This window comes from Musca domestica, unplaced genomic scaffold, assembly GCF_030504385.1.
Source record: "Musca domestica strain aabys unplaced genomic scaffold, Musca_domestica.polishedcontigs.V.1.1 90, whole genome shotgun sequence".
NCBI classification, from domain to species: domain Eukaryota; kingdom Metazoa; phylum Arthropoda; class Insecta; order Diptera; family Muscidae; genus Musca; species Musca domestica.
In genome coordinates this window covers 1835843-1850429 of record NW_026712436.1, presented here as the reverse complement: position 1 = coordinate 1850429, position 14587 = coordinate 1835843, and the positions used below count along the sequence as shown (strand labels likewise).

The 14587-nt window shown below is 36.6% G+C and overlaps 1 protein-coding gene across 1 annotated transcript; it reads left to right on the top strand.

Moving 5' to 3' along the window:
* Window positions 1-3968: 3968 nt before the first annotated feature.
* On the top strand, window positions 3969-4786 carry LOC101890482 (uncharacterized). The gene is made up of 4 exons (XM_020035978.2): window positions 3969-4029; window positions 4093-4251; window positions 4362-4535; window positions 4601-4786. The coding sequence occupies exons 1-4, from the start codon at window positions 3976-3978 to the stop codon at window positions 4784-4786; spliced, it is 573 nt and encodes a 190-aa protein (XP_019891537.2). The 5' UTR covers window positions 3969-3975.
* The last annotated feature ends 9801 nt before the right edge of the window (window positions 4787-14587 follow it).

Below are 14587 nucleotides of genomic sequence, written 5' to 3'. Positions count from 1 at the left end.
GTAAACCAGAAAATTATTTAAACGATACCCAAGTAATTGATTCCCAAAGAATGGCCAAATGCCCCCAGTAAACAAAACTTTCAATAAATCACTAAATTATTTAATTACTAAATTTCAAAATTTCAATCACAAAAGGTTACAACAAAATAACATTGTATTTGTCTAGACACAACATATTTTGCATAAATAGAAATATTGAAAAAATAGTGTCGTGTTTGAACTCGTTTTACCAAAATCAAAGTGAGTGATGCGATAAAAAAAATTTTAAGCTTCTATATACAATGTTTCTCCACACAAGCTAGAATCCATTATAATATACAAATACCGATTTTTAGACAAATCCGTGAAAAAAATGTAGCAAAAATCATCAAAATACCGAATATTGAAAGGTACCGTTTTATGGGTACTATACCAAAACGTTGACCGAAATATCTCATATTAAATACCAACCATCCTAGACACAATACAAATGGTTCTGCTTAATTTTGACGCTCTACGTCAAATAATGTGGGCTGTATAAAGATGAATAATGTCCATAAAATCGTCAAAATTCCGAATACCGAGGGGTACCGTTGTATGTGGGCTATACGACATCGTGGACCGATATAGCTGATCTTCGAACATGAGCTGCCTGAAGACAAAAGACTGATCTGTGCAAAATTTTAGCTTCCTACATTTAATCGTTTTGACTCTAGCGTGATTACAACAGACGGACATACGGACGGACGGACGGACGGACAGACGGACGGTCTAAAATTATTATTTCGATGAGTTACAAACGAAATGACGAACTTAATATACCCTCCATAATATGTATGGTGGAGGGTGTAAAAACACGCTAAAAGGTCCGAAATGTCAATATTTAGTTATGACCATTTTTAAATATCTATTTTTCCTCTTTCAATATCTGAATAAAAAAAATGTTAACAACGCCGAAATGTCAAGTCTGATTGATTTCAGCAGACAGACGGACATCGTTAAATCGACTAAGAATTTTATGCTGATTATGAATATATACAGGGTGAGATAATAAAACTGCAACTGAAATAGCATCAAATTTTAGAATAAAATTAGATTTACTCGAATTGGTCACCTTTGGCACGAATTATGGCCTTCAAACGGCCAATGAAACGCTGCCCGAATGTTAGTCTGCGGTATTTTGGCCCATTCCCGGCGAAGCGATTGCTTGAGGTGTGTCGACACTTTGGTATTTTTTAGTGCCAACCTTGCTTTCCAAAATACTCCAGACACAATAGTCCAACGGATTGGTATCCGGAGATTTTGGTGGCCATTGTGCGCTGAAAATGAAGCGAGGAACCTCATTTTGTAGCCATTCTTGCTGAGTGCGAAGGTGCTGAGTCCTGTTGGAATGTCCAACGTCTGCGGCCAAAATGTTTGCGTGTCCAAGGCTTTAATACAACCTCCAGAATATTTTCGCGATAATATTTGGCATTTATTCTGATGCCACGTTCGATTAATATGAACGGAGAGCGACCATCGGCTGTTATGGCGGAACACATCATCACCATGGCCGGCGCTTGTGTTCAGTTGGTCAACCAAAGGTGTACATTTCAGCTGACCTCTTTGGCAAGTAAATACGATCATTTTGTTTGTTTACAAATTGCTCGACAACGAATGTTGTCCAAATTCGGCAGTTCAGCACTTTCGGCCAAGTGAAGCAATTCTTTAGCTCTTTTGAGTTTATTTTCTTTCTGTTGCGGTGTAAGTTCTTGAATTTTTTTGGAATTTCAATGGCTTTACCCCGAGCTCATTTTTAAATATTTGCCGAATGGAATATTGCGATATGTTCAGCTCACGAGCCATTTTTCGGCCACTGCGATGCGGGTTTCGATCAAGTTGTTTCTTTACTTTTCGAACCATTTCTGCTGATGTAGATGTTTTCTTTCGTCCACTTCCTTGACGTCGGGCTTCCAGTATGACGGAAACGAGCGATGGTACGAAACACAAAAGATTTGTGCACATTTAAATGCTGGAGTGCCCCAACGATAGCCTCTTGTGGTTTTCCAGCCAAATATAAAGAAATCACACTATCAGGCTTGAATTCCATCACGAATAACTTTTTTCTGGAAAATTGTCACCTAAATGCTTTTGTATGCTTGTAAACAATATAATGAGCTGTCACTGGAATAATTTTAACAGCTGCCGGAAGAGTGGCTTAGAAATGACAGCAGTCTGAATTTGGTTGCAGTTTTTTCATCTCACCCTGCATACTTTATAGGGTCCACGATGAATATTTAGGGATGTTACAAATGGAATGATAAAGTCAAATTTCCAAGGTGGAGGGTATAAAAATGTGAAAGAGAGTTATCTTGCCTCTTCTATTTAGGTTGTAAACTCTCAGAGCGCCGATATACGTATCTTCTATTTTTAGCTCGACTTTCATAATCTGCTGGATTTTTTCCGTAATTTTTGTTACGTTGCATCGCGTTTTTATACCCTACACCACTATGTGTTGGGGGTATTATAAGTTTGATTGAGCCAAAAATTATGTAACACCTCGGAATATTGGTTTCCCACATAGGAAAGTATATATGGATCTTCCTATCTCGCCGAGCTGAGTCGATCTAGCTATGTATGTCCGTCCGTCCGTCCGTCTGTCCATGTTAATTTGTAATCACTCTACAGGTCGCAATTATGGCCCGATCATCACGAAATTTAGAATGAGGGTGGGGCTAGAGCCAGAATAGAACCCTTTTGGGGATGATCGCATAATATTTAGGGGTTGAAATGGACCGAAAACTGGAAAATTTCCTGATTTTGCAGTTGCTCTACAGGTCGCAATCATAGACCAATCGACGCGGAAGTTAGCATGGGGGTAGAGCTTGGGGCTGGGTAGAAACCTTCCAATTTTGATGGTCGTCGGGTATTATTTAGTGGGTGAAATAGACTATAACATTTGTGTTAAATAAAAGTGAAATTTTCCATTAAACCGCGAATGTTTTTAATACCTGTGAAATCAAAAATAGACGAACAGTTCAATTCTGACCGTTAAGTAGATGCCGATAGTAAATATATCGGATATATATAGCGAAATATATACAATGTGTTTATACAAAGGAAGGGAATGTTAGCTAAAATGCTTATATCTCAAGAATGCCTGGACCTATTTTGACAAATTTTGTCAATTCAGAATGCCCTCTTGTCATAAAAGTATAAAATCTAAAAAAATCGTAAAAAAGATGTCAATAATGATGTTAACAGAGATTTTGTATTATTTTGTGACATATTTTTATATTTTCATATTTTTTATCGCATGCGATTTTTTCAATTTAACTTATAATATTGAAGTGTACGTTTTGTTATATTTTTTCACCTTACAACACAGGTTGGGGTTATTATCTAAAGATTGAAATTATCGTCCGGTACTCACGAAAATTTTCACAAGGGCACAGTTAGGCTCAGAAGGGCTATGCCTATTGTTTTCAAAGATGTACGCAATATATTTAGGGGTTGAAATGAACCAACAATAAAATGTTGCTAATTTTGCAGCCGCTATAAAGGAACACGAAATCTGGCATGAAATTAGAGTTTGGGACAGCGTGTAGTATGGACCACTACTTTTGCGAGAAAAAATTCCCAGCATTTCCATTCTACCGAAACGATGAAAATAACGTGCATGCGAAATCTAAAATACACAAAAGCGAACTTCTGGCTTTTTACGCTGATTTTGTTGACGAATATAGGCAAATATCGTAGACAATCAAATCACATAGAAGATACTAAAATGGATTTGGATATAAGGGGGCTTTTAACATATTGTAGTGTTGTAGGGTATCACATGGTCGGCCCCGCACGGCTATAGCCTTTGCTTACTTGTTTAGTAATAACTTTAGTGCATAGCTTCTGGATTATTATAGGTTTCTTTGACTTTGCTAGGTAATATTCCTTGTTTGTAGGTCTGTTACCTCGTATATATTAACATGAAATCATTTCATCTCTTTCAGATTCTTTAAGATGCGTCACCCCATAAAAATTACGTTTTTTATTTTGAGCTTGAACACCATTAGTGTAAGTTATATAACAACAAAAAAATTAATAATACTGAAACATATTCTAACCACGTACTCCTAGTTGGTCTACACAAACAATGTAATTAAAGCCACCAAGATAATTTGTATTCAAAATTCAAAATATTTTGTAAATCACACATGCCGGCTGAAGCCTGTGAATCGTTACAAAAGTGTGGCCTTTCTGGATGGATACCTCAGGAAAGAACTGCGTAATGTATCTGTAAGTCATTAAAACCATTAATAAATTCAAAAATGAAAAAAAAAAAACTAAAAATATTTATTTATTTTTTTTTTATTATTATTTTTTTTGGTTTTCTTTTTTTTCTACAGGTCAATATTGCATTGTATGCCCGCAATGATGTCAACACCTATAATCCATTTCTTGTGAATTTCACTCAAAACATTTGCTGGTATTTGGGTCAGAAACAATTCGGAACATATATGAAAGTATTCATGGATGTCTTGACCCAATACACCAATGTAAATCATTCCTGTCCCTATTCGGTGGGTAGTAGTAGTTGTAGTGTGGCATTTATTTCATTTTCCTAATATATAAAATACTTCTGTAGGGCTTGCTTATTGCAAGAAATCTCTATCTTGAGGGCAATTCGATATCTGCTTTATTTCCAAAGGGCACGTATAAAGGAGTTTTGATTTTTTATGAAGGATATCCTTTCGATCACATCGGTACAGTGGAGTATTATGCCGAATTATTTGAAGCAAGGAAAATACTAAAGAAAAAAAAAATTAAATAAAAAAAGTTTTGTATGTAACCGTCCACGAGGAATCTTCATTGTACGTATATTTAATAATAACAACATCAATTATATTCTGAAAAATTTGATGTGCGGTTTGGTAGGAGGATAAGGTGAGTCATTAGAGGAAGAGTGGAAATCTTGGTGTGTTCAAAAAATAGATAGCATTAAGGTTCTGAACATGCAGAGTGAGATGAAAAAACTGCAACTAATTTCAAACTGCTGTCAATCCCAAGCCACTCGTCCGACAGCTGTTAAAATTATTCCACTGACAGCTTATTATATTGTTAACAAGCGAACAAAATCATTTTGGTGAGAATTTTCCAGAAAAAAAGTTATTCGTGATGGAATTCAAGCGTGATAGTGTGATTTCTTTATATTTGCCTAAAAAACCACAAGTGGCTATCGTTAGAGCACTCCAGCATTTAAAAATATGAATAAATCTTTTATGTGTCGTACCATCGTTCGTTATCGTGATACTGGTAGCGTAGCCCGACGTCAAGGAAGTGGACGAAAGAAAACAGCAACATCAGCAGAAATGGTTAGAAAAGTAAAGAGGCGACTTGATCGAAACCTGCGACGCAGTGACCGAAAAATGTTTCGTGAGCTGAACAAATCACAATATGCCATTCGGCAAATATTGAAAAATGAGCTCGGGGTAAGGCCATTGAAATTCAAAAAAGAGGAAGAACTTCCACCGCAACAGAAAGAAAATAGACTCAAAAGAGCTAAAGAGTTGCTTCGCTTGGCCGAAAGTGGCCAAAGAGGTCAACTGAAAATGTGCACATTTGGTTGGCCAACAGAACCCAAGCGCTGGACATGGTGATGGTGTGGGCCACCATAACAGCCGATGGTCGCTCTCCATTAGTATTAATCGAACGTGGCATCAGAATAAATGGCGAATATTATCGCGAAAATATTCTGGAGGGTGTATTAAAGCCTTTGGCACGCAAACACTTTGGCCGCAGAACTTGGATATTCCAACAGGACTCAGCACCATCGCACTCAATACGCGCCACCCAAGAATGGTTACAAAAGGAGGTTCCACGCTTCATTTCCAGCGCACAATGGCCACCAAAATCTCCGAATACCAATTCGTTGGACTATTGTGTCTGGAGTATTTTGGAAAGCAAGATTGGCACTAAAAATACCAAAGTGTCGATCACCGCAGAGCAACAGTTGGGCAGCGTGTGACGGTTTTATTGGCCGTTTGAAGGCCATAATTTGTGCCAAAGGTGACCAATTTGAAAAAATCTAAACTTATTCTAAAGTTGGATGCTATTTCCGAAAATTTTTTGCTTTCAAAATGTTTATTGAAAATTTTAAAAAAATGTAAAAATTATGGTCAAACGCCATTTTTTTATCTCGCCCTATAGGAACACATTCAAATATTTCTATCTTAAATTTTTTATAGGAAATCCAAACAGTAGAAACAAGTAAAAAAAAGCTGTAAGGCCGGGCCGAACTTTGAATAGGTCTATACAAAGGCGTGGACCGCACCGACAATTTTCTGTCTTAGGTTGTAGTATCCATTACGAACTTAAAATTCCTGTGAATAATTTTGCTAAAATCATCAAAATACCGAATATCGAGATGTGTCGTTATATGGGGGCTATACGAAGGCGTTGACCTGCACGGACAATTTTCTGTCTTAGGCTGTAGCATCTATTATGACTTAAAAAAATGAAAGAATTCCGGTGAATAATGTCGCTAAAATAAATAAAAATAAAAATACCGAATATCGGGAGGTACCGTTGTATTGGGGCTATACGAAGACGTGGACCTACACAGACAATTTTCTGTGCTAGGCTGTAGTATCTATTTCGAACCTAAAATACCAAATTTGAAACAATTCCGGTGAATAATGTCGCTAAGATCATCAAAATACCGAATATCGGAAGGTACCATGATATGGGAGCTATACCAAGGCGTGGACCTACATGGCCCATTTTCAATACCAAAAGTCCTGCAGACATAATATACATTCAAGTAAAATTTTATCAATCTACTTCGATTTGTTCGGAAGCTAGTGTGATTTCCACAGACGGACGGACTTCGCTAAATCGACTTAGAATTTTATGCTGATTTGTGGGTGTTGTGACAAACTTAATATACCTTCCATACCATGCCCTCCACCATAAAAAGAACAAATATCGGTCGGAGCCAACATTATGATACCCTACATAACTATGCATTCTTAATTATTATGAGGTTCTTGTAAGTTTGACACAGTAGTTTTCATTTTGCCTAGGATTGTTTGTATTGAAAATGAGATATAGCGGTCCATGTTTTGGTATAGTCGCCATATAACGGTACCTCCCTATAATCGGTATTTTGATGATTTTTTCCACGGATATGTCTAAAAATTGATATTTTGTCATAATGGGTTCTAGCTCCGATGGCGCGTTTGAATTTTGTTGTACAGTGCAATTGTCGAGCTATGTCATCGCTTCACGTTCCCATGACTACCATAGGCATCCCTAAAATTCACTCTCAGCAATTTGAATTTTGCGCCAGATATGTTTTTAAAAACACAAGCAAAACAATTAATTATAATTATGAAATTTTAATCAAGCATGCAAACAATGCTAAGCTAAGACGCTGATAAAGGAAACTGGAGAACATAAAACACTTGCCAACAACATCAAAAGAATTAATTTCATTTATTATTTATTCGAGTGAAAGAATGAGAATAAATAAAACAAAAGGTGACACTGCGTTGAAATGTATTTTGAAACAAAACAAAAAAAAACGAAGGAAGCTAATTTTATTTTCATTTTTCCCTTGGGCAAACAACAACATTTGAACAGCAGCAGAAGCAGAAGCAACTTGCAAAACAATTCACATTCATCCATAAATAAATAAAAGTCGAACCAACGTTGTTGTACCAAGAACTGCCTCAGGCATGAATCAGGAAAGTGAAATGTAATGAATGAATGCAACTCTTTGAAATATTCTGCGAAATCTTTCTTTTTATTTGAAAAAAAAACCGAACACACACACAAATTAATTTTCAATCTTTCACTTCCTGTCAACCAGTGACAATATTTTGCAGTACATCAAGGAAACCGAATGCGGTGGCGATGGCCAGGCCAAAGGTGGAATCATCAATTTGGTTGCTCCCATCAAAGCTGAGCTGAAAGCCGCCCAGATAATCACTCTGAATGTTCGGCGCAATTTTCTGCAACAACTTATGCAGCGAGAAGAGGAAATGTACGAACGGGAATTACTGGCAATGGGAAAGGCTATGTGGTTGTCAAGGTGTTGAAATAAATCCATGTTATATATGAAAAAACAGAACACAGCAATAAAAAATAAATCTGTACAAAATTCATTTAACAGATGGCATTTGATTAGAGCAGTGAGGCATTTCATACACATGACTATGAGAGAAGATGGAAAAGTTACAAAGTTATGGATCTGCTGACGTATTTAAAACTTTAATTTGAAACACCATGTAAATTCTTTTCCAGGCAAATGATTTTTGGATAGAATTTTTGAGAATTCATTGTAGTTTATATTTGACGGCAATAACTCTGCGCTGACAAAAGGCAAGACTACATAGCTCATGTATTTGACAGCGTGACGTAGTTGTCAAGACAGTAGCAAAAACAATCATAAGTAAACCAGTAAGGAAAAGACAAAGTCGGGCGGGCTATCATATAGCAACTATGCATATAGAGCTCCCGTAACAAAAGAATTTATTTGAAGTAGATAGTACCACATATCAACATTTGGCTTTAGAGCAGTTATAGTTTGGTTTCAGACGGAGCTAATATATGGGAGGCATATACAAATTCTGAATCGATTTTCACTAAATTTGACGGAGACATTTGCACAATAAACCTGAAATCGAATTAAGGATATATATGGGAGCTATATTCAAATCTTAGCCGATCTTCATAAATTTTGGCAAAGGTATTTCCAAATATCATTGTTGTCGAAAGGATACTACGAATTTGAGGCGCTGAAAACACCAAATCAGATGAGCTATAGCTATATCTAAACCGATTTTCTCCAAATTTGCTCTATGAGATATCTGGTAACAAATATCATTGTTGTCGAATGAATGTTACGAATGTGAGGGACTTAAATACCAAATCGGATGAAACCTATACAGGGTGAGATAAAAAACTGCAACAAAGTCAAACGTTATCATTTTCACATTTTTTTTTTTTTAATTTTATTGAGTGAAAGCAAAAAATGTCGAAAATAGCACCAAATTTTAAAATAAGTTTAGATTTGTTCGAATTGGTCCCCTATTGTACGAATTATAGCCTTCAAAAGGCCAATGAAACCATCGCACGTTGCCCGAATGTTGCTCTGCGGTATTTTGGCCCATTCCCGGCGAAGTGCTTGCTTGAGGTGATCGACACTTTGGTATTTTTTAGTGCAAACCTTGCTTTCCAAAATATTCCAGACACAATAGTCCAACGGATTGGTATCCGGAGATTTTGGTGGCCATTGTGCGCTGGAAATGGAGCGAGTAACCTCATTTTGTAACCATTCTTGGGTGACGCGTGCTGAGTGCGATGGTGCTGTGTCCTGTTGGAATGTCCAAGGTCTGCGGCCAAAATGTTTCGTGCCCAAGGCTTTAATATACCCTCCAGAATGTGTTCGCTATAATATTCGGCATTTATTCTGATGCCACGGTCGATTAATACGAGCGGAGAGCGACCATCGGCAGTTATGGCGGCCTACACCATCACATGACCGGCGCTTAACTTCTTGTGGTCAACCGATGGTGCACATTTTCAGCTGACCTCTTTGGCAAGTAAACATGATCATTTTGTTTGTTTACAAACGGCTGGACAACGAATGTTTTCTCACCGGAGAAAACCAAATTCGGCAGTTCACCACTTTCGGCCGAGCGAAGCAACCCTTAGCTCTTTTGAGTCTATTTTCTTTCCGGTGAGGTGTAAGTTCTTGCTCATTTTTGAATATTTGCCGAATGGAATATTGGGATATGTTCAGCTCACGAGCCATTTTTCGGTCACTGCGACGCGGGCTTCGATCAAGTCGCATCTTTACTTTTCGAACCATTTCTACAGATATTGCTGTTTTCTTCCGTCCACTTCCTTGACGTCGGGATACGCTACCAGTATCACGGTAACGAGCGATGGTACGAGACACAAAGGATTAATTTACATTTAAATGCTGGAGTGCTGTAACGATAGCCACTTGTGGTTTTTCAGCCAAATATAAAGGAATCACACTATCACGTTTGCATTCCATCATGAATAACTTTTTTTCTGGAAAATTCTCACCAAAATGCTTTTGTACGCTTGTAAACCATATAATGAGCTATCACCCTGTATTTTGGAGCTGTAACCAAATGTGAACCTATTTCGATAAAATTTGGAAAAGGTATTTCTGAGCTCTATTTGACATCTGGTATAGATTGCATATTATGAAAGTAAGGGATTTAAACACCAAATCGGATGACACATATACATAGAAGCTATAGCTATATCTGAAACGATTTTCACCAAATTTAGCAAAATTTTGCAGAGGTATTTCTGAGTTGTATCTGGTACCAAATATCATTCTTGTGGAGTACATATTACGAATTTGAGGGACTTAAATATTAAAACGGTTGAAACATATATATGGGGGTTATAGCTATAACTGAACCAATTTTCATAAAACTTGATTTACTTGCTTCCAGACTGAATTCGGTTAAATGTGCCAAAATTCAGGTAATTTGGACTTATATTGGCTATTTGGTGCACAATTAACTCGAAATCGGTTGAAGATATATGGGAGCTATTTCTAAATCTGATCCGATTATCACCAATTTCAATAGGGTTCGTCCTTGAGCCAAAGAAATATTGTTTGTAAAATTTCATCTCAATCGGATGATAAATGCGACCTGCATACATGGACAGACGGACTGACAGGCATAAATTGACTCAAAAAGGGATTATTTGAAGATAATTATGGGAAAGTAACTATGGGTCTATCTCGCTTCCTTCTCCATTTTACAAACAACTCCTCAAAAACATAATACCCTTACCACTTTGTTGTGTAGGACATAAAAAGCAGCTTTCAATACCCTCCACCATTTGAAGGTATTTCGAAAAATATAGCTTAAAGGAAAATCGTGGTATAGGGATTATACGAAGACGTGGGCCTGCATTATTAAAATAGGCTGTAGTACCCATTACGAACTTTAAATACGAAATTTGAAACAATTTCGGTCAAAAATGTACCCAAAATAGGGAGAACCGTTATATAAGAGGTATACGATATCGTGGAACGATATAGCCCATCTTCGAACTTGACCTACCTGCAGACAAAAGACTTAAGATAGCTTCCTATCTTAATTCGTTTTTACTCTAGCGTGATTACAACAGACGGAGGACGGTCGGACAGGGCTAAATCGTCTTAGATTTTTATGCTGATCAAGAATACTCGTATATATACTTTGTTGGTCTAAAACTATTATTTCGAATCTCAAAGAGTAGGCGTTTTTTACGGAGTTTACTCTTCAGTCTATTGTTCTGTATGGGAGAACTCACGAGTCTCTTCTGTTTGAAAAGTTAAAGTGGATGTAGAATCGCTCAAATTAGAGACCAAGAGATTGCCCTAAGAGTGTAAAGAGGGGAAATAATATTTTTATAAATAAACGAAGACGTGAACTTGCATAGGCTATTTTTATACCCTCCACCATACTATAGAGGGTATATTAACTTTGTCATTGCGTATGTAACACCTCGAAATACTCAGGTCAGGCCCAACACAATATATATATTTTTGATCAGCGTAAAATTCTATGTCGATTTAGCAATGTCCGTCTGTCTGTTTCTGTGTCTGTCTGTTGTAATCACGCTATCTTTAGAACCTATCTCGATTCGTTCTAAAGATAGCGTGATTACAACAGACAGACACAGAAACAGACAGACGGACATTGCTAAAGGTTAAAATTTAGCAGAAATATTTATTTGGCCAGTAGGCAGGTTAAGTTCGTAAATGGGCCACGTAGGTTCGTATAGCCCCCATATAACGGTACATCCCGATATTCGGTATTTTGATGATTTTAGCGGCATAATTCACCGGAATTGTCATATTTGATATTTGAAGATCGTAATGGATACTACACCCTATGACAGAAAGATGTCTATGCAGGTCCAGGGCTTCGTATAGACCCTATATATCAGTACCTCCCTATTTTCGGTATTTTGATGATTTTAGGTATTTCAAGTTTCGAATTTGAATATTGTAATGGCTTATGACAACAATGCCTATGTAGGTCCACATCGTATAGATCCCAATATAACGGTTATATTCGGTATTTGTAAGATTTTAACAGAATTGTTAACGGATTTTATTCGTTCAAATGGTGGAGGGTATTCAGGGTTCGGCCGAACTTACTGCTTTTTAACTTGTTTTGTTATAGAAATCGACATAGAATTTCATGCTGATCAAGAATATTTATACTTTGGGGTCTCTAAGATGGAGGGTATAAAAAACTTTAAAGCATACTAAAAATGCGAAAAACAAAATAATAAAAAAGTTATGGCTTGTCTTTAAGGGATATGAACATATTTTACTGTAACAGTTCCCATTAAACACCTCATATTCATATTAACCGATTGTAAGTTTTTTCCCAATCATTCACCCAAGTTTTTATCCCCCACCAGACAAAAACATTTTCAAAACAATTGTCGAAGTGGGTTCACTTTCTAATGCAACACCCTCAAACATGTTTTCAACAAAGTTTGCGCCATGTTTGTCCGGACCATCCCCAAAGCAATAGTTATTGAGCGCCGCATCTGATGTTGTTTTATTCTATCGATCGTTACAATACTCGTAACAATGACTTGGTCTTCCCAATCTCAATATTTCACCAGCAAAAGCACAAATTTATACAACTCGCTTGCAAAGGAAACAAATTATCCTGCACGCCTTTGTAGCTATGCCTCAGCGCACGCACACACACACACATACATACACAATCAGTAGCTATTGCGGCTGTGTATGTTCGACACACATACATACAAGTCTTTTGAATACGCCATAGCCATGAATCAATTTCGTGTTTTTTTTTTTTCTGCCTATTTGTTTACACATCGCAAATGTCATTGTTCTTTTCCTGCACCACTGCAAGGACTTGGAATTGAACTCACGCAAAAGACTACTGCGAAATAAATCACAATTTAAAATTGATTGTAATTTATAGGTTATGGTTATACATATTTTCTGCAAAACATGAAATTTAAATTTTAAATTGTCTTCAAATTTAAACTTAAATTCTAGATTATGTTTAACAATCGGCAAAGAAAAGTTCGCAAAGTTTCGATACACTCTTAATGGCTTCTTCTTTTGGAAATTTTCAAAGAGGCATATTTAATGGAATTACCTTTAATCACTTTGAAGTCCACAACATTTCGTTTCAATAAAATAGGTAATGCGATATTGTGATCTCTGACCTCATCGCATCACTGAAATTTAAAACAATTATTTGTGTATTGAGCAAATGTATTTCATGCCGTTGGAAAACCTCATACTTTGTTGTACTTGTACGGTAATTTAAGCTCATCCTCTTTGCAAGTAGGTCATTCTGTTCGCCCAGACATAGGAAATTCATTTTCTTTGGTATTTTCCAGAGGATGCTGCTTTCAAACATCCATTTTGTTTGTCAAGCGGAAACCATTAATTCAGTGTTCTTTGAGCTGACGCACTCTATGGGTTAGTGAATTGTTATGCGGGTTGATTGTAGCTGTAGATATGTTCTCACTTTAATGTAAAGTCATTGTCTGTGGTAATGGAATATTGAAACGGAGGTGCTATTTGGACTATATGAGAACATAGAAAATCGGATATTAAAAATAAATGGGAATATATTAAGACACTCAATAGATAAAACTGTGCAGCACAAAAAATAAATCTCAGTAGATGATGAAAGTAGAGCTAAAACACAGTTTAGCTCGGCGGGGCTAAACTTTTTATTCCCTCCAAAATTTGAAAAATAATTCAGGTAAATGCCGAAATTCCAGTATTCGAGGAGTATGTGTCACTTCTATTATTAGGAACATCCAATCCAAATTTCAAACAATTCTGTAAAAAATGTGGCTTCAGTCATCAAAATACGGAATTTTGGGAGGATAGGGGCTATAGAAAAATGTTGACTTATATAGAAATTGTTCAATATAACCAGAAGAACCCATTTCGGAATCTATAAATTGAGTTTTTAATAAATCCATTAAACAATATTGCCTTAATTGTCCAAATACCGAATATCGGGAAGTACCTTTATATGGGGGCTATAGGACAACGTGGGCCTATATTGACAGTGTTCTACTACAGGATATAGGATCCAATATGAACTCAAAATACTGAATCTTAAACTATTCCCCTAGAAAATGAGTCCAAAGGAAGGAACAATTATACTATATAGACGATGTTCTGCCACAGAAGGTATACCTTATTATGAACTCTAAATACCGAATTTTAAACTATTCCGTTAGAACGCTACATCAACCTAGAATTTTATGCTGATCAAGAATATATAACTGCAACCAACTTCAGACTGTTATCATCTCTAAGCCACTCGTCCAACAGCTGTTCAAATTATTCCAGCGACAGCTCATTATACTGATCACAAGCGTACAAAGGCATTTTGGTGAGAATTTTCCAGAAAAAAAATTATTCTGATGGAATTCAAACGCGATAGTTTGATTTCTTTATATTTGACTGGAAAACCACAAGTGGCAATCGTTAGATCACTCCAGCATTTAAATGTGAAAAAACTTTCGTGTCTCGCACCATCGCTCGTTACCGTGATACTGGTAGCTTAAC

Coding starts and splice junctions, on each gene's coding strand:
- LOC101890482 (XM_020035978.2), top strand. CDS start 3,976: ATGCGTCACCCCATAAAAATTACGTTTTTTATTTTGAGCTTGAACACC. Junction 4,030..4,092: donor TGAGCTTGAACACCATTAGT/GTAAGTTATATA, acceptor ACGTACTCCTAG/TTGGTCTACACAAACAATGT. Junction 4,252..4,361: donor AAGAACTGCGTAATGTATCT/GTAAGTCATTAA, acceptor TTTTTTCTACAG/GTCAATATTGCATTGTATGC.